Source organism: Corvus hawaiiensis, chromosome 3, assembly GCF_020740725.1.
Source record: "Corvus hawaiiensis isolate bCorHaw1 chromosome 3, bCorHaw1.pri.cur, whole genome shotgun sequence".
Classification (NCBI taxonomy): Eukaryota; Metazoa; Chordata; class Aves; order Passeriformes; family Corvidae; genus Corvus; species Corvus hawaiiensis.
Window position 1 is genome coordinate 80,901,973 of NC_063215.1, and position 24,949 is coordinate 80,926,921.

The 24,949-nt window shown below is 37.8% G+C and overlaps 1 protein-coding gene and 1 long non-coding RNA gene across 11 annotated transcripts in view; both read right to left on the reverse strand.

The window, feature by feature from the left end:
• The window catches only part of LTBP1 (latent transforming growth factor beta binding protein 1), a 192,512-nt gene that overhangs the window by 67,487 nt on the left and 100,076 nt on the right, over positions 1–24,949 (reverse strand). For all 10 annotated transcript variants that reach the window (XM_048297347.1, XM_048297345.1, XM_048297346.1 and 7 more), the window contains 4 exons: positions 24,245–24,347; positions 18,177–18,248; positions 2,988–3,110; positions 1,240–1,404 (listed from right to left, as the gene is read on the reverse strand). In XM_048297347.1, coding sequence (XP_048153304.1) covers positions 1,240–1,404; positions 2,988–3,110; positions 18,177–18,248; positions 24,245–24,347 — 463 coding nt within the window. The remainder of the gene's footprint in view (positions 1–1,239; positions 1,405–2,987; positions 3,111–18,176; positions 18,249–24,244; positions 24,348–24,949) is intronic.
• On the reverse strand, positions 8,669–11,138 carry LOC125322938. Its single transcript, XR_007202298.1, has 3 exons — positions 11,127–11,138; positions 10,123–10,132; positions 8,669–8,814 (listed from the first exon to the last, which is right to left on the reverse strand). It is a non-coding gene; the product is annotated as an uncharacterized LOC125322938 (long non-coding RNA).

Genomic DNA, 24,949 nt, shown 5'->3' on the forward strand with positions numbered 1-24,949 from the left:
AAATCACTAAAGCAACCAATTCCATATGATACTTGATATATTTTTTGTGACCAGATAGCAGTCAACATAAGGATGTATTCTGTGCTCCAGCATACACACTATTAGGCATAAAGCCTCATGCAATATTCTCACAGATGTAAAACACCTGCACTTAAATTGCAAGTCATCTCATGAGAATATATCTTTTCTCCATTAAAAAGCCATGGAAATGTTATTTATCCAAAAGTGAACTGGAGTTTTAAAATCTTGATTAATGATCTAGTGACCCAATGGTCTTGCAGGAAACAGTGGCTTTAAAAATCTATTGAAATGCTCAAAACTGTTGGTCACTTTCACTTCTTTAAGTCCAACTTAAGGAATCTGCTGCTCTCATCATGTCTCTGATACCAGCTGTGGATTTCCCAAAGCAGCCAGCTGGTTTGAAAATGTAAATCTTTATAAAATATTTCAGAGAAATACATGACCTGCATCATGACAGTGACATCTGCAGCAGCAGCTTCAAGTAAGCACAATGCATTGTCACTACAAATACTCAACAGACTGGACACCATGTATATTACAACAAGCAATGATGCTTCTAAAACAGATTAATTTGACCTTACATTTGGAAACAAAGAGAACATTAAATTGATTTTGCCTGAAGATTCCATAGGCATTTAAGTTTTAAGCAACATCAGGGAATAAAAAGTACTTGAAAACAGTGATCAGTATCTATAATTTTTGGTGTCTTAATCTATAACCAGCCAAAGTGAGAGTGGTGACCAAACAAGCTGATATTTTTGAAGTCCTTATATATTTAAATAACAGCAGAACTCCAATGGAACACTGATAATACAAGACAGCTTTATGTATCAAGTAAGGAATTGTTTAAGTGAAAAATGGCATGAAAAGTTTAACTACTAGTTTATTGCTAAGAATTCTCTCTTCAGCACATTCCTCAAAATGGATGGTAAAGATATGAAGGAAGGTGAGAAGGCAGAGAAATTACCATGCATATCCTACTAACTGTAATACAAACTATATTCCATGTTGTTCTGTAACCAAATTCTCAAAAGCTGCCATCCTTTCACCAGAGCCTTTAACAACTGAAGAGTATTATATAAATTTTGGGTTACTTTTCCTGTATCTATAGTATGTACTCTGGTGGTTGGTTTGTTGTTTTTTTTTTTTTTGAAAACATGCATAAAAAATTTAGGGGGATGGGGGCAAGAGCTTGTATTTTTAGTGGGAAGTTCTTACCTGTTCCTGGGAGTGGACACTTCTCACAGTGTGGGCCCCAGGCTTTGCCAACACTGCAACAGCAAAGCTGCTTGCTGAGCTGAACAGAAAGAGGATGCATGCATTGCTTTCCCGCACTAACAAACCGGTAGCAGGGTCCTTTCTCTTCAGCTACAGGGTTATCAGCTGCAATGAAAGTGGAAGAGAGGATGGTACTGTTCACAGGAAAAGCGAAACAGCGAAACAGCCCTAGATTTCCAACGTCACTTAAATGGATTAATATTCTGTCTGCAGAAGTTTTATTTCAAACACCTATCTCTGATGAGAATCACAACATTTAAAAAAATCTTATTTTGCATCGACACTCCTGAATTCCAACTTACCCTAGACCAAGGGTAAGAAGTATTTAAAAGAAAAACAACAACAACAACAAAAGTAAATTCAAAACCAGCAGTTGCCATGCTGCCACAATGAAGAGTGAGAATCATCTCTCTCACTTGTACACAGCAGCTGAAGATCAGTCACTGGCACTACACAGTTGTGTCAAGCTACAAAGCCAATGGAACATCCATCTATAAGCAGGCTATGTCAGTAAGACTGCAAAAGCATTAAGTACCATACATGACACTTTTTTTTAATAAAAGAGACAACTACATATTCACATTTTGATATGCTTAGTTTTAATGTGGAAGAGCCAAAGGCCATAAGCTATGATTAATATGAGGTAACAGAAAGCTAAGACCCATCCAGCTTTCTAATTTATGCATACACATTAACATACATTTAACAGTTCTGGGTAACATGTTCACATAACTCAAAAAATACAAAGACTACCTGATTTTCAACATGACATGTAAAAGCAAAAACAAAACACAACAACCAACTCCTCTCTTCTGGTGTTCAACTGAAAAGCAGTATGAAGTTCTTCAAACTGCTGAGAAACTTTCTCAGTAATTAAGTGTCATTAACTAGTACCATAAAATTGTTACGCTGGGAAAAAAAAAAAGAACTCACCTATGACTTGAGATTATATTTGATAAACGTAAAGATAGCTCAGAGAAAGAACTGAGGATTATAGATATTTTTCAGTTGTACATATTCTTCACAAAAAAAATATAAAGTGAAAAATTTAGTTGTTCTTTACACTCTCTTCTCTTCTTGCAGAGGTAAGTGATCGCAACCAAAGTAAAAGCTAACTAATAAAGGGAAATATTTGCATTCATGTCATTCACAGTCTTTTCTTGCCCCTAATTCTTTCTTAAATTTGAATTCTTCTTAATGGGAAGGAAAATGTGCTAAAGACCATACTGGGTTAAATGTTTATTAATGGACTATCCAGATCAAAGCTGCAGAGGTGGAAAAGGGGAGAGCAGGACACAAAGATAATTTTGGCTGGGAAATTAGCAGAGAGAGGAGCAAAAAAAAAAAAAAAGGAAACTCCAGGATACTGAAAAGGACTGAGTATATGTGGAGGCTGGATATGGTGTTGAAGATTTGGTGACAAGAAAACAAGAAAATCAGGAAAAGATGGCAAGGATCCTGGGTAGCCACTGGTGGAGACCAAGCTTTCTGGGACAAAGAAACAGAAAAGAGGCATGAGCACTGAGACTGACTAAATAGAGTGAATAAACTGAGAATATGAGTTGGAGACAAAAAAAAAAAAAAAAAAAAAAAAAAGGTGACAGATTAGAATAGTTGGGCCCAATCAAATAAATCTTCATCTGAAATTAACTATCTAACTTGGTACTTTAATTAGCAGTATTACTTACGTATGCATCTTGAGAGGGTAGGATCTGGCACAAATCCCATTTTGCAGGTACATCTGTAGCTGCCCATGGTATTCAAGCACTCACCATTAGGGCATACTCCCTGTAACTGACACTCATTGATATCTGTGGGAAAATTGAAAACAATCAGATGCTGAAACATGTATTAATACTTCTTTCTTCAGAAGTTCTCACTTTTTTTTAAAATATGAAGGAGAACTGTTACAAGTTAACACTCAAATCAACACTTTTCCCCATATTAACATGTGATTTATAACCTTTTAAAACACTGTTGAGAACATAATAGAAACAAAATTACATTTATACATCATTCTCAAGTACTCTGAATTAGAAAAACAAATACACTTTGACTGGCTTATCAATCCCTCTTCTCCTGACTAGATTGCTTGCACAGTTCAACACAGCTCACGAGAACATTCACAGAGACAAGTTTTAACCAATGAATATTTTACAGGGGGTGGAACGCTGCTTGCCACATTTAATACAGTTTTTATTAGTATTTATGTTTAATAGTGCTCAACGGTTCATTACGCTGAAAGCAGCACAATGCAAAAATATCCTCTGTAGCCCAAAGAACCTGATGGCAAGAATATGTTGCAGGGAGCACAGAACACACCTGACATGAAAAGAATTGCAGCTATGGCAACACAACTTGTATGTCCCTTCCAACTCAGCGTGTTCTGTGATTCTGTGAACTGCTTTGATAAAGCTTGCTGTTACGAGGCCACCTGTGCAAGTGTTGCTTTCACGGTCTGACTGAATCATCCTCCCATGCCCCAAGCATTGGGTCTCAGGTCTATATCACCCTCATGGTTGCATCTGTAGTTCACTTACTCTTAAAAACAGAACCTGTTTAACAATCATCTGGAGACCATCTGTAACTATGCCAGCCAAACTAGTTTTTTGTTTCACGGGACAGCAACAACATAGTTTGCACTGATAATCCAAACCTTAAAACAGTAACAAAAATAAAAATTAAAAAACTGTCTAATCCATAATTATCTGTCATAAATTGTGAAGTGTCCTCTTTCAGAAAAATGGAGCAAGTACATTGAAATAGATCTACTTTAAAATATTTATGGGTATTATTTTTCCGTAAGACTTTCCCTCTCTATCCTTAAGGCTAGGAAAAAACACCTACCTTGCTGAGTAAACAAACTTCACATGGAAGTCAGAAATTCCAGCTAGCTCTTTGAAAATCAGGTATTAGTGATAATTTATCTAAAATATACAATATTTATTATCTTTCCTTTTGGCTTTTATAAAACAAACCTAATTTTATTTGACCTCATTGTATGTTGCTTCCTAATGCAACGCCATCACTGAGGGTAAGAGGTTGAATATACAAAATATAACAGATGTGCTGAAGTTTGCATTTGGAAACCTACAGAAAGATTCCTTCTTCATTTTTCTTCATAAGTTTGGCTACCTGTCCCATGACACAAAAGTGCACAGTACAGCAGACTCTGGCAGTTGCCATATCAGCCACATTTTTTTCCAAATACTCAGTGTTGAGCTTATCCCTCAGCTCTTCCAGTGCTATACCTAATATAGTATCTTGACACCACCTGGATAAAGTTCACTTCTATGCACTTAGCTACATGTGACAAAGAGTAGTAATTTATATCCTAGAACTTTGGATGAAATGTGATGGAAACCACACGAATTACAAAGGATCAGCTCTGCCTCAAAGGAATTTTCAAGTGAAATTCCCAGACTACATGACTTTCTGACCTCAGAGGGAGTGGACTATTTAAAAAGGAGAATGGTATAAGAGCAGAAAAACCGCCGAAATAGTTTTGTACAGCAGTCTACATTTGTCCCATCCAATGTTTAAGCGGGATGACATCCCATATAAGAACAGGAGTATCTTATTTAAGGATTGCATCAATACAGATTATTTATTAAGCCAGACTTTTATGCATGCACTTGAATTTTACCAGTTTCTTATGTTTTTTCATCAGACTAGCTTCTTTCTTTTACCCTCAATCTCAAAATATGATCGAAGGCACCTACACAGTTCCAACTGGTCCCAGAGGGAAGATTATCACTATTTCAATACCATTATGATTTGTGTGTATTAAAGAAATGAACTTAAATCTTAACAGTTAGCAAACTAAAGACATTATTGAAACATCTCTAAGTAGAAACATAGTGGTGCTGTTGTACAGTTGTTGGGAGGAAAGGACATATTACTAACGCTCCATTTTCTAAAATTAGTCCCCACTAGGACCTGATGGAAAAAAGGACTCTGCAATATCTAGAAGCTAATACAAAGAAAATACTGGAACACTCAAGAACCCTCTATTGAATTTTCTACCTGTTGGCAATTTGGGTTGTCAGATCAGTCTTCAAATGCTAAACCACAAAATGATTCTACTTGCTTTGATAAAGCATTGTCTCTGGTGTCAGAAATAATAATAAGAGATCTTTTACTCTGAGTACAGGAAAAATGTCAATATATGGGTTCATTTCAAAATGAAAATCCTCAACACAGTTACACAAATACAAATTACATGCACACTTACGTGTAAAAACCACATACGGTTTTTGGAGGAAGAGGAAAAACACAGGAGAAATCGATACACATAATGAAAATAATTTCTCTACTCCCTACATTGTAATAGCCAGACATTTTTAAACAAATTTCTGCCTTTCCAAATTCTAAGTACACATTTTTCTTTATAGCAAAATTAACCTATACCACTGGAGGAAAATGGAAGACATCTGCCAAGCAACATACATAACATATCACTTTTTTGGTGACTTTTTCTGGAATTAGAATTAACAGAAATGCTTTGTCTAGTGAAAATAGCATTTAAGTTTTACATCAGCAAAGAGGACTGCTTATTTTAAAAAATGGCAATTTGACTTGGATTTTGTAATTCTTATTTTCAAGGAAAGACTAAGTCTCTTGTTTGCTAACCATTAAAACACATTGCTATTTACTTATATGTTAGCATGAAATGGATGGCACTTTTTCTTTCTATCTAGGAGGATAATTCTACCCTTTTACATGTATTTAACGAAGGTAAGTAATTACACAGCTTAACATAAGTGCATTTGTATTTTCAGTGTTAAAAATGATTAATGATGCATTCTTCATTTATTAGATGATACCTTTACTCATTGTTTGCATCCACCTTCATTTTAAGGAATATTTAAAATCTATATATGGATAAACTTTATTATTTGAATATTAAAAGTATGAATGTTCCAAGGCATCATTTACTAGAGTGGCTGATTTGTGGATACATAGGATCTTCCTATAATTCATGAATACACAGTCATCCTTCTTTCCAAATCATTCAACTATCCTACAGGAATCATTCACAGATGCTGTCATTACTGCCCCTGTATTCAATCTCTTCACAGATGAACTGTTCTTGTATGTCTTTGTGCTAGTTTGAAAACAAACCAGTGGGAGGCACCAAGTCAGAATAACAATTTAATGGAAATTAAAGAAAAGGGGAAAAAAAAAAAGGTAAAAGAAAACACTGTCAAACTGACAGAGTCAAGGTACAACCTGACACCCTGTTAGGCAGGGTGGTGGTAGCAGTCTGGTAGAATGGTGGCTGCAGTCCTCTGAAGCAGTGATCCTGTAGTAAAACAGTCTGCTCTTCCTCAGGAAGTCCGATGGTGGCTGTGTAGCTCCTGTCCTCTGGAAATCCAGTGGGAAGCCAGTGTCTCTGGTGTTCAGCCTCAGCTTATATCCACGATGGGATGCTTGGTTCCTCCCTCTGGGTGGAGCATCTCACAATGGGGTAACGAGTCATGAGGCCAAGTGTTGATTAGGCTCATTAACAGAAGATAGTCCGGAGGGAGTTATCTCTGAGTCATGTGGCAGGACAATGATGGGCAATTAACAGAAAGATAGTCTGGGGGGAGGAGGCAAGGAAACACTGCCCCACCTGATTTCAACAGCTGATGGGGATGGTAATAGAATACACTGCAACCCAGGACAGTCTTGTATTTAAAAACATAATCCCCCATTCACATGAGCTCTGCTATTGCTATTTAATGTGGGCACTTCTACATTTAAGTACCAGCTTTTGTATATGTAAATACCAACTAACATTCCTTCTAGAGTTCCTGATACAGATGTTCCTCTTGCTAAATTTGTCCAATTTTTAAAGTTAACTTCACTGTGCATGTTCCAGTGTCCTCAGCATGACTTAATTATAGTGTATTTTAATGCCTCCTTTCCTGGTCATGTCTACTCAATGAGCTCGTAGAATTACTGAGCTGATGCCCTATGCTGAATTACACAAGCTTGTCTAGGGATTCCACAGAAACAAGCCAGAAGCTGATCAAAAAAACCCCCCAAACCCTCAAATTTTATAAAGAAACATATGTACATGTAAGAATAGTGTTTATTTAACAACTTGAGCAGAAAAAAAAAATTCCTCCCAGATTTACTACCTACTGCATTTCAGACTGTGGTAAAAGGCCACCTATCCAAAATGTTTCCTACCACCTGCCAGCCTGCCCAGCTGTGCAAATTGCCCTGGAATCAACTTTTCCAGGCAGCTGGAAAGGAAATGTAATTCAAGATTAGCAGACTTTTTTTTTCTTTTTAGCCCTCTATTTCTTGTATATGGACATAAAAATATTTCAATTTTACATTAGTATAGGAATAAGAATTCATTTGCTTCACTGTAAAAACTAGAGAAAAATGTCTGAATAATGTCCTGTGTACAAGTATGAACTGATGGCATACTTGAGGAGTAATTTGATCAAATGCCTTCATCTACACAGAGGAAATACTAAGGGGCTAGGTAGCAGTACTACAAAACCACACATATGAAAATAAAGCTTTCCAAAGACCAATTCAATACAGAATTTCAGTTTTTGAGAAAAGCGAGAGTAATGAAGTTCCATTGGTAAAAAGCCTCTGCGCTAGTGATACAGAAAAAAAGAGAATTTAAACAAGGAGATATTGCACATAGCACCTCACATGGTTCCATCAAGAACTCTCACAGTAAGCACTGCTATTTATAATTTTTACAGAACTGGTAAATAACGCATTAATTTTTTAATAGTTGGTGTTTGATAATATGAATGACTTGACCCCTTCTCAGTGGTAGTAAATGGGTATAACCCCACTGGCATGAAAGAAGCACTGTCAGTTCTGCACTGACTGACAGCCTGACCCTTGCTTTTACCCTTTAGTATTATACACACCAAATACGTGGAACTGGTCCTTGGTATACTGTACCCCTAGATGTGATAGTCCATCTCCATGAAAGTTTGACTCACGATCTATTGAGATGGCAGTGGAAGCCACATGCCATCTGTGCCAGTTTGGCCAAATTTAGGAATACATCCTCTGAGAGAAGGCAGGTTACAAACCACCCCTCCCGCATCAGGCTCGGGAAAAAAAACTTTTTCCTCGAAGGAAAGTGAAAGAGATAACAACTATTTATTTAACAAATACACAGGAAAAAAGATACTAATGCTAAATAATGAAACCTCTTGCTGTAGAGAGAAAACCTGGAAAATTTCAGAGTCCTTCAGTAGTCTCTCTCTCTCCCTCCTTGGAGCTGGGACGGGGTGGTGGGCCCACCTACAGGGTCAAGGCCTCGGTGGAAATTCTTCCCGATGTATTCTGATGTTCAAACAGTCCAGCAGAGAAAAAAGGGAAAAAAACCAAGTCCCAGGAAAACAAAAGTTCAACTCTCTGTCTCTGCCTCTCCAGAGAAAAAGAAAGCCAAAAACTGGCTGGAAAGCAAGCTGCTTCCTCCCGCTCCCACCGCTGCAGAAGCAGACCGGTTTTATCTCTGTGTCCTTGGAACATGAAAACAAACTGCTTTGAAAAAGTACACTTTCCTCTCTCCCCTCTCAGGCTCAGTTTAAAGGCATAGAAAGGTATATATACTAATTTCTGGGCATAGTGCAGCGATAGGGAATACAACATCAAGTCACCCCAAGACACCATCCCAGCGGCCCCATTGGTAACTCTGCTCTCACAAGTTCATCCAAATACACAGAAGCTTTGCCACAACCAGGATCTTAACAGTGATGCTGCAGCACTGTACAGATGAGTCTGTCATACATGAAATCCCTATTTGTGCTTGGTCTTTGCATATTAAGTGCTTTAATTAATTAAATTTGAGTTAATTATTTTTAAATTGAATGTTACAATTAACCCATCAGCCCAGGTACAAAAATCCAGTTCCATTATCAGTGTTTTCAATTGTTTAAAGTAGTTTATTAAGAGAGTTGCACCCTTCCCAGTTAAAATTTTCCCAGTTAAAAATCACTAACTTGCCCCTTCTCAAACTTCAAACCACCTATACACCATAAGAGTTACCTTTCCTGTGTTTACTGTATACTTTTACAAGTGTTTTGAGATGTGTTGGACTTGCATTCTGATTCCAAGGCCAAAACCCCACCCAGTCTTAATAGCCAGCAGCTATTTTTAGCCACAAAGCCATTACTCCGCAGGCAAGCTCCATGGCAACCTGAATACCTGAATTTTAATGATGCCATTGTATTCCCTTATCTCAAACTGATACCACCCCCCCCCCCCCCCCCCCCCCCCCCCCCCCAATAATGATGAGCCATTAGTGGACAGAGATGATCTATCAAAGGGAAAGCACCAATCACTTTAAACCGAAGGGGCGGGCTGTGGGCAGACTGGGGGCGGAGCAAAAACTATAAAAAGGACGAAGCGGAGTGGCAGGGTCTCTTTTCCCCTCTTGCTCTCTCCAGACCAGCTGTGGGAGACGTCGGTGCTGGGGCACTCAAAGCCTTACCCCTTTTAAGGGGCTTTTAGTAATTTTTTTAAAGTCAACCCAGCACTGCAAGTTCTTTTTCCCTACCTGAGGTCTAGTGCTGTCTCAGCCAGAAGATCTCAAATCCCTGCGCTCCTGGGGCATACCATCTACTGAGCCATAGGATCCCAAATTTTTTTATTTTTCTAATTTCTGTAATTTTTCAATTTTTCTGTTTTCAATAAATTTATCTTTTTAAGAGTTGTCTCATTTCTCACAAGTCTGCTATGCCTCAGCTCCTCCTAGACCCTTTTCTAAGCTTGATATATGGTGAGGTCAACCACCACACTATCCAGAGCCACCACTGTGCTCCCAGCTTCAAATAACTCAGACACTGTAACCAAACTGCTGCTAATCTATCCCACAATCTTCCCACAGAGGAGAACTTAAAACAGGCTCTCTTAACAACAACAGTTGGCGTTTGATACCTTCCCACACATTTTTATAGGTCTTCTGGGTGTCAGGTCAGCCTACTCTCAGAAAACGCAATGTGTTAATGACTCACTGCCACCGAATTTCCTGGTGAAAAAAAGCAAGCTGTAACAGCCATTTTCTAACTGAATGCCCATCTGCTCATGTGGAGAGTAGGACTACGAACACAGTACTATCTTTGTGACATAAAAAAAAAAAGCCAACAAAAAACCAACCCTCAAAACCAAAGAAGCAAGGGAGGAAAGTGGGAACAACGTAAGATGGTGTTCATTTAAACAAGTAAGCACACAGTAGCATTGAACTTGCTATAAACCATGACAATTACACAGCTTTACTAAGTCCAAAAGCAGATTCATCTTCAAAGAACTTTACATCCATTATTAGCAGATAGAAGATGGAAATGAATAACTCAGATAACAAAAAGAAAATTTACTTTGTTCAAGTTTTTTTCTGCTTACTTTTTATCAATGTTCACAAAGAAATTTTATTTGGATTTTTGTCCACTGTAAGGCAACCATCAAGGTTTCACATTAGAAATACCCCAAAGCATTTACCAGAATCTTGGTCCACATATATTTAACACAATTAGATGAAGTTTTTACTCATGACCACACATAGACACTTGCACGGGCTGAGTATCACAATACTAAAGTAAATGTCGTTCAGTCTAAGTGCAGGCAACAGTTAATAACACCTATTTTCTTCTAATAACTGTGATTTAGAGAAGGACTGAATACTCCAGAAGAAATAAAAAAATGCAGAAAGCTTCTGAAAAACAACCTGACCCTTATCTGTTACTGTTAAAGATCAAAACCTCCAGTGATTTTTCAACATCTCCACCTGTATTTCCTCAAGTACAGATTTACTTGTTCAGCTCTCTTACATACACTGCACACTGGAGAATCACAATGACTGAAAAAGAAATGCATCAATCAAAACTTCAAATTCTGTTCTAAGGTACTTAAATTTCTCACCCAATGGAAGGTCTCCCTCTTGCTGATGTAGAGGTATTTATGTGCAGAAAGGTAGAATGCAGTAGAATCTTTCTCAACTGAATGACAATGCACAGAACTCAGTGCTGGAGGGGAGGACATGTTGCAGAAGGTCTTAACTTCCAGTATTCTGCTTGCATTCTCCAATTCTACACTGGCTTTTAAATTAAATTAAAACAGTGTTTGTGACTGCATTAGCTGCTGTTCAACATTACTTTGGTTCTTTACTGGAAACCTACGGGCAACTTCTCTCACATTTCCTGGAGCAATGGTATACCTAATTCAATCACATCCAGGAAGTGAATAATTTCAGCTTTATTCTAGGATTAATGACATTGTAATGCAGACTGAGTATCCTTTATCCAAGAAAAACAAACGATGCTAAGTGTAAACATCAGATCCTAGGAAAAATTCCTGTGCCTGCTTAAAACGACATCTGTACCTGTCACTTACTGTTGAAAGAATATGCTTTGCTTGGTTACTGTAAAACATGCCGAGTTATTTACTACATCATAAAGCTCCTTTAATTTCCCCTTTTACTGAAATACCTTACTAGATGCTTCAGCAAGCAAATATGGAAATGCTTCACAGCCTGCTTCTGTTCTATGCACTAACAGGCCAACACAACCTGAAGGTGATGGCTGCTACAGCCAAGCAAAGTGGTGCAGAAGGACTACTGATCAGCAGAGAACTGCTCTGCCACAGAGCACCCCACAAAAGCTGATGTTGGAGTATCAGCTCTGCAGTGTTTCCCTTCAGCAGCTTCCAGCTGTAAGACTAAGAGAGGTTCACTGTGTTTTGGCTGTGTTAACCATTACAACAGCTTCTCAGACCACCCAGGCCCAGCTGGCCTAATGCAGAAACACTGAGGTGGTGTAAAGCTGTCTTCTCTGCCTTCAGCCTAGTAAGCCATTCGGACACACTAAGCAAATCTACTGCCTACCCTTTTCAGATAGGGAGCAATGCCCATATTTGGTCACAGACACACAGGAATTTGAAACACTCTTATAAAATTTAATTCATTCTTTCATTTCCCAGCTTAGCACATTGAATTTATGCTCATCAAAATCATCACAGCTTGGAAATTTTAACCATATGTAAGTATTATCTTAAAATTCTACAACCAACCATACATGTTGATTAATGTGTTGTGCAGTCTTCTGATATTACATTATTTAAATCTATCTATTCATTTTAGAGAAGACATTCTTACTCAAGAAAAGCAGTCTGAATTCAGAAAGGTCAGGGTTTACTGCAAGAATTTAGAACAATGCAAATACAAACAAAAATAGTCTTTAATTTGTTTTTTGAAAGAAACCATTGCTACTATTGATGTAAATAATGCAGTCAAATTTCTTTCCAGGAGCACTGATAGCTTTGAAACTATAGGTTCCACTACCAAAATGGGATCAGGGTTTGATTTTATTACTATTTTATGTTGAAGTAACTAAAAGGCATTTAAAATTTTCATAAATAAGTTTGAAGAATGTTAAGTGATTGAGTATTAATTTAAAAAAAATTCCTCTTTTGAAACCATAGATCTCACTTGTATCACTGAGTTTGCTATGTTACAAATTTGGCAGGTGATTTTTGATTACATGAATTAATATGACTCAAAAAACAATGAACAATTCAGATTTTCAAAGTGACATTACGTGCACTAGAGGAAAACAACATATAATTTCACAATTTTTAAGACAACATATAACAAGGTATGAAAACTAAATATGCAACTGCTTTCAGCTAGGACAGTCATGACATCTGGAAGATTCTTATAAAATTTGGACCAAGAACAGGAACTTGTAGAAGCAAGGACTTCTAGTCAGACCACCACAGCCCTGGGAACTTCACTGAAATACTCAGAATAAACTTGTGGCTAGAAAAATACTGCAGCCCATCTCACCCCCTCTGTCCCAAGTGTCTGGTGCTGGAGGACACAAGCAATCTTAATAGCTGATCATAGGCCTAAGCACTGTGGAAAGATGAATTTCTGAAGGGGGACTTCTACAGTTAGCTCTCAAATCCTATCTCTATGCTTATTAAAAACTGACTGACTTTGTTTAAACTACTAAGCAATAAAACCAAGTGGAAAATATTTACCTCCTTCTGATGCAAAGAGAATGACTTCTCTTTCAGTAAGACCCACGCACCCTTAAAACACTTCACTGCATTTAAGCAAAGAAAGCCTTCTAGATCAATTATATACTAACTAGAATTTGCCAAAGTATTTAGGCAACATCTTAATTAAGAATATCCTAGAGGTCAGTCATCAAATGTTATTTAGTAATATCTGCCTTGATAGATGTTTTCATACTGTAAGTGCTTTAATACGCATAATAAATCATACTGCAAATTTAGACTGGAATATATAATTTATGCCAATATGTCAATTGTGAAAATTTGACACATTCTGGTAAGTTAGGCTTCACTGGGAGTGCCATCTGACTGAATGATCTCCAAATTGACTCAATATGCAGGCATCAATTTTTATTCTCTTCATGAAAACCAATTACAATCAATTACCTATTAACACCACAGAAAATACTGTTCCAACTGTTTCTGCTATAGGTACATTAACCACTATTAATACCCTCTAAGAAAAATACAATATCCAGATTTTACTGCCTCCATTATAGTTGATTGTTTCAATAATAACTTGGATTAGTGAGAATGAGAGGTAAAAGAAACAAAAAACAAGGTTTCATTGTTAATTAAACTACTGCAATGTTTTTTAAAATTACAGAAAAAACAGCTGCTTATTCTAAGAAACGACCCACTGATTTCTGTGAGCTAAGAGAACAGCAGCAGAAGAAATCAGTCCAACTCGTTTTGTGCTTTTGCGTGGAATTTACTGGAATGAAAGTTTGCAGAGCCACACTTCTCAAACACATAATCAGTGTCCAAACAGCAACCCAGCCCAATTTCTGGAGATATATTTAATTCTCACTGTGATCATCATGAAAGAAGTTCTTTGAAAGATGGTTGTTGACTTAGTAACTAAGTAACATTAAACAGCATTTCTTATTAAGGAAGCTCTTTTATTATTTAAAAGTAGTGAAATAAATATACAACATGCAGAGAAAACAAATTTATTACTTTATTTTAGGGACAAATGTAGGAGGGAAGAATATACCTTCAAAATTTATCTTAAAACATGATGAAACCAAGGGAAAAGTGCTTCAAGTCTCCAGAGCACATGATTATAGAATTTGATCTATCAACATACAAGTACTAGTTTCTGAAAGTTCATAAACATTTAATTTTAAGAATATAGGGGCTTTCCAAGAACTTCCATGCACTTCTTACTTCATTGCAAAACAACAAGTGTTCAGGTATTTTTCCAGTTCTTCAAGATAAGATTTCTAAAGTGCTCTGTTGGCAATATGTTAAGTTTCCTGAAAAATGAATCCAACCTTTTCACCAGCTGTTTTTTCCATTCTATTTCAGTTTTCCAAGAAAACCACTAGCAGACTAAGGAAACAGTAAGTATAACTCTAAGCAGGGAACCAGAAATTAGCATAGCATGTGGATTCTGACAAAGAACTTGCAACACTGATAAGCTGTATTTTGGCTCTAATGACAGCCTTAGGGCATCCATGTGTGTACATGTAATAAATCACCCCATTGAAAAGATAATTACTGAGGAGGGAAAAAGCTTTCTTGATAGTAATTATGCTAAACTGTTTGAATTAACATACCCACAGATGGTTCTTTGTGGTCCTACTTACACATTAGAGAGAAGAATGCTTCATTACATTAATTCACTCACTTGAAAGGAAAAAAATAATGATCTGGTTATTAATCACACTAATATTCCTTAGTTTCTGAAGCCTATGTAGACTTTTGACTGCAAAACCAAAGTAGAACAAAAGGTTAATTAGGCTTTTAGGCCTGAGTTTTCAAAGGCAGTGAAAGTTGGACAACATAGAGGTGAAAAAACCAATCTCTTTTAGCTGTAGGCAGGGATTCAGAAACATATCCTCATTACTATTTGGTCTGGCAACCCTGGCCCTTTCTAAGCACGGACACAGCATGCATACCCTTTCAGCAAAGAATAATCTAATTAAAATGTACACTTGCATATGGACATGCTGTTCCACTCCCAATTTAATTGTAAGGATTCTTAAAGGAATATGAATACTCCCACGCCAGCAGCTTAAACAGTTTTCTCTTGACATGTACTGCTGTCTGTGTTAGTGATACGGTCAGCTCTTTCTTCATTAGCCCTGTCCTCCTCTCTTATAGGAAAGCATGTCTGCTTCAGATAAACAAACAGGACACTTTTGGCTGACCCATTGAGAAACACATGCTAATAACCATTTCAGGGCTGAAATGCACCCTGCCAGCAGCTTTCACATACGAAACTAGCTTTCCTGAAGAACATTCAAACAGAGGTCAAAATCCTGACCCTCTGAAAGAAAATGGTAATCTTGTTACTGACTTCAATAGGACTAGATTCCATTGTGGCTTTGTTTCGTGTTCCTTCTCCCATCTGTATCTCCTTGTTGGAGTGTCTTATTGAGCAAATTACAGAGAAGCCATTCAAGCCTCAATAAAGCAATAAGGGGAACCTCCAACAGCTACTACCTCATCCCTCTCCAGAAAGTTAAGAGATTGTCCCCATCCCAAATTCATAAACAGTCTGGTAAGATAATCTTACTATCATTTCATGATTAAACACTACATTATAAATTTCCATGTATCAACTGCAAGTTATATTTAGAGTCTACAGCTCACTCTCTTCTGAGATAGTGACAGAAGTATAAAACAAATTATTTAAAGCCTCATATTTCTTGCAGTTTTAGTTATGTAGTACAAAACTGTGTCAGAGGAAAAATTATCAAAATCCGGTGCAAACCCCAATGATTAGCCTACCACATACAGATCTGTTTCTGTACTGGCAGTACTTAGCTCCCTCTTACACTCCTACTCAGATACATATGTTCTCTCTCTCTCTATCAGCCTGTCACCGCTCAGTGAAACAACTTCCTGGCCTATTTCTGGCAACCTTCACAAGCACCAGACCATTTCTAACTGTCTATAACCCCTGATTAAGGATCTTCGTTTCCATGAAATAAGGTTTGCCAACACCTGGGTTCAACCTCTTGAACTGAATGCCCTACTCGCCTTTAAATGCCTGCTGGGTTGCTGCTGTCTGAAACCATTGTGTATTCTGTGGGGTATACACAAAACTGCTGAAGATATCAAAAGCTCCTGTCTCTTCTGGATCAAGCTCAGAGGGATGCATGATGGCACTAACACATTATAGCATCTTCTAGACACTTTCTGTGCTGAAAGTTAGAAAACCTCTCTTTTGCAGACTCTGAAAAACCTCATGACTGATATGTGGAAAAAGACAATCTCTTTCAAAACAGCTGGAACCATCTTGTTGAAATACATACATCACCTGCATGTTTGAGGCATAAAAAGGCTGCCCATTGACATCTCACACGTACCTCCCTCACCTTTTCACCTTGCAGTCCTCATTAGTAAATTGCCATCAACATCTCCCCATCCCTTTTATTTATTAAAAGGACTCTACAGTCTTTCACTGTAGATCAGGGAACAAGCTCTTGAGGTGCAATTGGCAGCTCTCCTCCATTTACTTTTTTGAGCCATCCAGTCCTCCAAACGCCCCTACCCTGCAAGCTAGTAAACCACTAGGTAGAGACCTGAGCAGCAGATAGGCTCAGGTGGCTAAACTTGCAGACAGCAGCTCACATCTCCCTCAGCAGTGAACCAGCATGATGTTTGTGTTTAGTGCTCAACGAACTTTATTATTTTGGTGGGTAAATAATTTCTTTATGCAACTGGCTATTGTACATTCCCTCATTAACATGCAAAGTGAAAGTTTTTAGTTAAATAAGATTAAATTTCTGTCTAAAATGCCTACATTTATCCTTTAACATGAATTATTCTTTCATTTTATCCAGCTCTCCACCACCACTACTGTTTTTTGGGACCTCTTTTACCTTTGAAATAACAACAGTGATTAAGAAACCTGGCCACAGCAGTATCAGCTTCACTTGAACTCGTTTTTCCCTTCCTTCCCAAATCCCTCTCCAGAACACTACCGCAAGATTGCTTACATCTTCTCAGAGTTCCTTTTTCTTGTTTACTTGTGCTGTGCCAAACAAGTCAGACAAGCAATTAGGCTTTCTGCTATATCCTCATCTGGCACCTCTGTGCAGTGCTCCAAGATACACAGAAAGAATGAGCATTTGCCTGTGGTCATCTCTTCAGCTTTGTCAGAGATGCTATAGACCAGGAGAATCCAAATGTCCCAAGCCTTGCTTTGTAGCTGCATGGTCATGCAGACCCCACAATCCTGTATGTTTTGATAACTTCTATATTTATTGCCAGGCGATAATAATCTCGGAGTAACACAACCAGGCCGTGTCTAACTCCATACATCCTCACCTGCACTATGCACATTCTGGAAGTAGGTGGGTCACTTCTTTACACAGCAGCCAGGTATTCATGCTTTTCATCTCCACTTGCCAGGGACATTACCTGGCTTTTCTCAGTACTGTTGTGCCTAACCTCTTGAGTCCAAAAAAATTGTTCTCTGATTGCTCTACACTTTCATGATTACAAAAATTATTCTGTATTGCTAGTTTCATCTGACTTAACTGAATATGTCTGCAGACTCACTGTTTAGCAAAAAAACTGACAAAACAATGTATTTCTACACAAAAACCAAGTAAAAGAATCCGTATGAAGTCATCTTTATAAATCATCAAAGAAAAGGAGAGTATACATAAAAGTTTCAGAAGTTGTTTTCTCTGGAGGAAAAGAGCCACTCTTACAGAGTTGCCAATATTTGGAAAGAGTCAAAAGTAGTCTCAAGATTTTTTCCCAAATATAAATAAATGAACTGGACTGATTCATCTAAATCATCAATATCAAAGAAATTGTCACAGAAAGCCAGTACTCAAAATAAACACAATCAATTGTGGGTACTATCATACCTTGACAAAATGTAGCATTGATCCTCTTGTAGCCTTGTGGGCATTCAATCATAGGACCGTATCCATGGTAAGCTGAAAAAAATATTTACATCAGTTAAATACTGCTAATTCACATGCTTACAGAGCCTGACAGCCAAATTATTATAGAACTATATTAAAAAAATTATAAGGTTTTGTGATGAATGGTTAAGCAAAAAAGACAAAGAAATTAAAATTAAAGATTGTACAGGTAACCTTAGTTCCATCTCTTTCAATGTGTGTACCACTTAAGTCTTTGGTTATCCAGTCAAATTTGTGTTAAAAAACAAAACAAAACAAATTGTTGAAATCAGGACATCTTTCATCCTGTATGTTCTGAAATATTCAAATATTTACTCTTGCAAACCAGCTATAAATACCACATTTGAAAAAGATAAAGTTGAAGATTCATTATGGAAACATTTGGGATTTCCATAACAGAGCTGTTGAATTTTAGAATACTAAGCTTCACTTCACTTACTGGCTGATCAGTGTAAACAGTCACAGATATAACAACACTGCAAAATAAAGACTGAATTGAATTTTGCCAAACTAGAAAGAGTTCGGTTAACTAGCTCTTTATTTCTATTAATTGTTTCTTTCCTCCACTTAAGGTTGCTTTTCAGACTACAGAAAACTCTTTATCATAAATGAGAGCAGTAACTTCATTGTATGGTTATGCACTAAAAGCTAATTTCTTGGCAAAGCCCAGTACTTTGTTAAGCATATAGGACTAAATTTTTGGCACTATGATCACATAAAAGCTTTTAATAAGAGTCAAGAGAGTTTTTCATAATTTGAGTGTTACAACGGAGATAGCTTGTATTTTGTCAGATCTTTTGTTTCATCTAAAAAGCGTTCCAAATGTTCAACAGACAAAAATCACCCCCAAAACCCACCAGATTCATGAGTTTCCATCTTTACTGTATGTAAACTGTCAAATAAGACAGAACAACTGAATAACATACTGCTGTTGATTGGCTTCACTTCAAATAATGCCTGATTCGCAAATTTATCCCTGCAGCTTAGTTTAAAACTGGCACCTGGTTGACTGTAATGGTGGGGGGAAAAAAAAAAAGAAAACAAGATAATTATTTTAACTAGTTGTAAAGCTTTGCCTATTATTTGGAAAAATTTAAGTGTTGAACTTGAGTAGCAGGCTTTGGAGCGAGATAGTTTTATTTCAAATTTCAGTGAATTATTTAAAATAAATGCTTAAATAAAACATTAAGATTCTCCTTAGACATTGCATAATGGGAAAAATGGTTAAACACAGTAAAAATACAGCAACAATGTTATTACAGCTCTGAACACATACTTCTCCATCTTTACACTGACTACAACCATTTTAACACAAATTACAACTTGAAATTTTGTCTCTCTAATAAAGTGGCAGCTACACATTTAGCTTCCAAGGCAGATTTTTCAGTCTTTTCACAATGTTAATATTAAAACCAGCTGAAATTTAAAGAGACTTTCAAAAGCACAATGCATTAGTCTACTTCTGATCCCGAAAAGTGTCAATGAAACTACTAGTACTCATGTTGGCAGAATCAAACTCATAATGCACTCATTATGTCCCATCTGATCTGTGTTTGCCATTACTGACCTGATTTCATTCACACTAAAACCAAGAGAGTCTCTGTAACTTTCTGTGGGCAGGAATGGTACCCTGCAGTGCAGCCTGCTGAATGAAAACAACTTCCAGTTGTAGATGGAGACCAGCCCATAACCTATGCCAGGTCTTTTCCAGTGCTGCAACACATTTTCCCTTCCAGGGTGACTCAGCTGCTCTAGAAAGTGCAGTGGTGGACTGAGGTCAGAGATTTTAACCTCTCCCTCCTTCCTCATCCTCCTACTCCCACAAGGAACAGGAAATGGCAGCTTACTAGCAGCTGTTTTCTTCCTTTTACAAAGAGCAGAAATGTAAGCAAGTTACAGTAGAGAAGCACCTTGTTCAGTGATGGCTTGTGATCCATGTGGGAGCTGGATGGAGTCTGGCATTACTTACCCTTTACTCACCTAAACAACCTGTTTGTAATTACTAAGTTAGCGAGAAGCCTGACCAATCACAACATTCCCCACATAACACTGAAAGACCCTTCTTCTTCAAAGTTGTCTTCTGTTAGAAGCCCTCACAAATGTTGATCTGTTCCAAAACTTCTTTTGGTTTTCAGTAATACTGAATAACCCACAAACTTACAGACATGGCAGCTGTCTCAGGCCAAGGCACTTACATTTGCAACAGGGCAGAAGCCCTGACTGAGCAGTGGCTGTTACCCAAAACACTCAAATCTTTACAAAGATGACTGAGCCCTCTGTAAGACAATGGGAACAAGACATACACAAACTTATTCATGTCCTTAAGTAGTTGATTGAAGAGAGAAGTGCCTCCTAGTGACACTGAAGTATATGCTTAAATATTTTGCTGAAGTGGGTTATGCAGAAGATCACGACCTGATTACGTATTATTATAAAAACAGGTCCACCTTAAGTTTACGAGGCATAAAACCATACAAGCAAAAGGAGGTCTGTTTGCTTCCAAAACAACTACAATAAAAAGGGTAATACTAATTTAGTGAAATATCAGAACATGTCAAAATTATATAAGAATGTGGGACTAACTTCACCTGTTGAGACACCAGCACAGATATCACTTAACTGACAACTTACTAATTATCTACTCAACTCCCAAGTTTTTCCATCCAGTATCATATAAATTTATATATATAAATACATATGCATACTCTTTTTACCACTGAAGCATTCCCAGTGTTGTAAAAATAAAAATACTTGATGAATATAAATCCTTCAGCTTCCATTCCAGACTTTCATTAAATCTTCTAATAAATTTACATTTATATTTGGAAATTGTTTACTCTACAGAACCATAACACTTTGATACTGTCAGGCTTAGTTTGGCTTAGTTTGACACCTATGCCCAAAAGATACTTTGACCCAGATCCAGAACAGATTTTGGGGGTTCAAGTTTTGTGCCTAAGTTCAAACTGAACATCTATAAAATTTTAAGATGCTGTAAGATCACTTAAACACGTGCAACACACCAAATGTATTACATTCAGTTCTTAAAAATCTAAAAATTCACCATTTGCATCCATGCAGAATTGCCATAAGACATGGCCTGATTAAATAGCATCATACTTAGAATCATTCCTAAATCAAATGTAGCCTAGAGAAAATACATACACTGCTACTAAAGCTTCTTGACAGATCCAATGAATACTCTTGAAGCATACACCTACCAAATCACACTCTTGATATAATGACACTGTATTTTAATCTGGATAAAACAGATAGTGCATCCTTCTCCTCCTCCTTTCATAAAACACTAATGTAAAGTGAGAACTCCCACCTAGAAAGATGAGAAATGTATCCTATTACATCTAGGAGACACAAATCCTTACTTTCCAGGAATGCTTTAATCAGAAGGAGAGGAATATTCCAAGTGGCACCATTCTCTGTCTCTTCCTGAAATCATGCAGTTACATTCAAGAAAACAACTCCAAATTGAGCCAGAAAGCGGGAGTGAGCATGACTCATACTGTAAGTAATTAAGGAATCTGGGAAAGAGACTGGGTTCCTAGAACTGTTCCAAGAATTGTTTCTACATTTTATGGGTTAGGGCATCTCCTCATAGGTATAAAATGTAGGTTAGAAATTATTCTGGCAGACAAAGGACCTCTGAAGTGTCCCATCTTGAGCAAGTGTGCTAGCCATTAAGCCTTTACAACAAAACGACACTGCTCACCTCATTAACATTTAAATAAATTATTTCTACTCAGTGCTTTGAGAAAAGGGTGGTGGACTTCCTTTCAGGAGAGGTTTTTAGGTGAGTTCAAGCGTTTCTCTGCACCTGCTTAGGAAGCATCTATGGATCAGAATTTCAGACATGGTTTGTCACAGCTTCCCTGTTTGCTTGCTCTTAACACTGTGCTGAGCACTGTAACATTAAGCAGCTGCCTGATCTACATATCTGTGGATTCCAGGCTGAGACAATCAGTATTTTACCTGAACTATGAAGAACTAACAAGTGAGCTTCCCTTCAAACTAGGCACCAAAAATTTGTATTAGTAGTTCCACCCAATTTTCGGCTGAAGCACATTTCAGGCTTTTTTGTGATTTTTCTCATAGCATGCCTACATTCAAAAAAGCAACATTTCACTTGTCAATATGCTTCTGATGAACTAGACTTTCAGTTGTAATTCAACTGCATTGTCCGAACACTTCCTGAACTCTGTCAGGCTGGTGCTGTGACCACTTCCCTGGGGAGCCTGTTCCGGTGCCCAGCCATCCATCTTCATCCTGGGTGAAGAACCTCTTCCTAACATCCAGCCTAAATCTCCCTGACACAACTTCAGGCCATTCCCTCAGGTCCTGTCACTGGTCACCACAGAGAGAAGAGATCAGCACCTGCCCCTCCTCTTCCCCTTACGAGGAAGTTGTAACTGCAAGGAGATCTCACCTCAATGAGATCTCCTCTTCTCCAGGATGAGCAAACCAAGTGCCCTCAGCTGCTCCTCATACAGCTTCCCCTCAAGGCCCTTCACCATCCTCATTGCCCTCCTTTGGACACTCTCTAAGAGCTTTATATTTCTTACTTTGTGTCGCACAAAGCTGCCCCCAGCACTTGAGGTGAGGCTGCCCCAGTGCAGAGCAGAGCGGGACAGTCCCCTCCCTTGCCCGGCTGGCAATGCTGTGCTTGATGCCCCCCAGGACAGGGCTGGCCCTCCTGGCTGCCAGGGCACTGCTGGCTCATGGTCAGCCTTCTGACTGGCATCGCTCTCCAGCCTCTCACTCCCCAGTCTGTGCATACATCCTGGGCTGGCCAGGGCCAGATGCAGAATCTGGCACTTGCCTTTGTTAGATTTCATATGGTTGGAACGTATGCTCCTTTTAGAAATTGTATTTACATGCTACAGGAATAAAACAGATACCTCAGTCTTATTAACTATGACCTTCGAACACCCAAGGAGGCTCTCCTTCTAAAGCACATCAGAAGATAAACATACTCCAATGCACAAATTGTTTCAGAAACTAGCAAATCACACTGAGTCAGCATAAATTTATATCAGTCTCCTATGGAAGGAGAAGTCGAGAAATAGGAGTAATAGCAGATTTTCTGCTGGAATTGTATTTACATCCACATTAAGACTAGCAGAGAAATGCATATTTCCAAAAAATCAAACACTGAACATGTTTCCAGCACTGCTATCTGAATAACAGGGTCCTAGAAGAACTAGGTAAGAATGGCTGCAATTTAATGACCTATTTTTGGCCCAGTAAATGCCGGTCCACTCCATCTGCAAAACAGAGATTACATTATCTTTTCCCATCTTTCATTTAATGCCGAAAATACGACATGACACAGAAGTATTACTATTCCTGTGCAACAATAATGTCATTCACAAAAAGTTTAAGAGATCATCCTCACCGATCATGCAAATAATTCAAAATTCCTTTCTCATTATAATATGATGTCAAATCATAATAAAATGGTGAAGAAAGTCTTTGTTGTTGTCTAATCATTGGGGGAGATATTTCAAAAGCAGAGGAAAAAAAACCAACTGACAGTTTAGAGCTTGGAAGACCTTGGCTCCAAACTTGAAATTTCATCTGCAGTCCCGAGAGGTCATTGCATTCTCTCCAAGCAGAAACTGGCGCCTCTATAATTTAAGATTTCTGTGCAAACTTAAAAAAAAAGTAAGTCCAACTGGAAAAGGCAAGATGATTCAATGTGATTACTCTTCCTGAACTGAGTAAATGCAACAGTCCATCACTGACTCAAAGGAGGAAGAAACAGGGGAAAAAACCCAGCGACGTCAACTTTGCTGGCTGCACCAAGTGCCTGTATATTGTAACTCTGCTGGCATGTGGGGGAATTCCAGTTTCTACAACCTATCCCTAATCAAATCATAGCACATTTGTTCTGCTAGGTTCCTTTGGTTTTTTGCTTTTTTTCCCCTCTGAGAAAAGGGAAAACACTACTTGAGGGGAAAAAGCCACGAGAATAACAATAAAATAGCACTTACATGGCTTCTTGGGACATTTCTGGCATTTGTTAAAACCCCAGGAAGTACCCACAGTTCCACAGCAGTCTTCTTGTTTGGAAAGACCAGGAAGTGCTTTGCCACACTGAAATAGTCAGGTAAAAAATACTCTGGTTAGTGATATTGTACAACACTCACTTCCAGTACAACGTTCTTTTTCAGTCGTTTTGGATCAACCCCTTGCTGAGACACTGAAGATTCAATGGAACTCTTAACTGAACTTAAATGGTACCCACTCATTGCTGAAGCTCTCTAGACAGGCATGAGTAAATTAAGTGACAGTATTATCTTCCCCATGTTTAATTGAAAAGAAGTAGAAAAAGCCAGAAGAAAACAGTTTGTCATAGGAATGAGTGAGTATATTTCTAAGGTAGTAACTCACCATTGGCACCTATCTTTTTCATCATAAAAACATGCTTGTCCACTTTTTCAAAAGCTATATGAATTATCTCAAACACCTTATAATTTCTGAGGTCAATTTTCATTTCCCCCCAATCAATAACATACTTACTGTGCAATATAATAATATGAATAGCAATATTTGGAAGCTTACAACATATTAGTTATATTCTTGACTTTTGCAATTTTCTTCCATTTTAAGTGGTAAAGAAAGCTTAAATGTATTTGAGATGCAGACACTAAAAAAAACCCCAAACATCTAAACCTGCCAGTTAAGTATCAAATGGA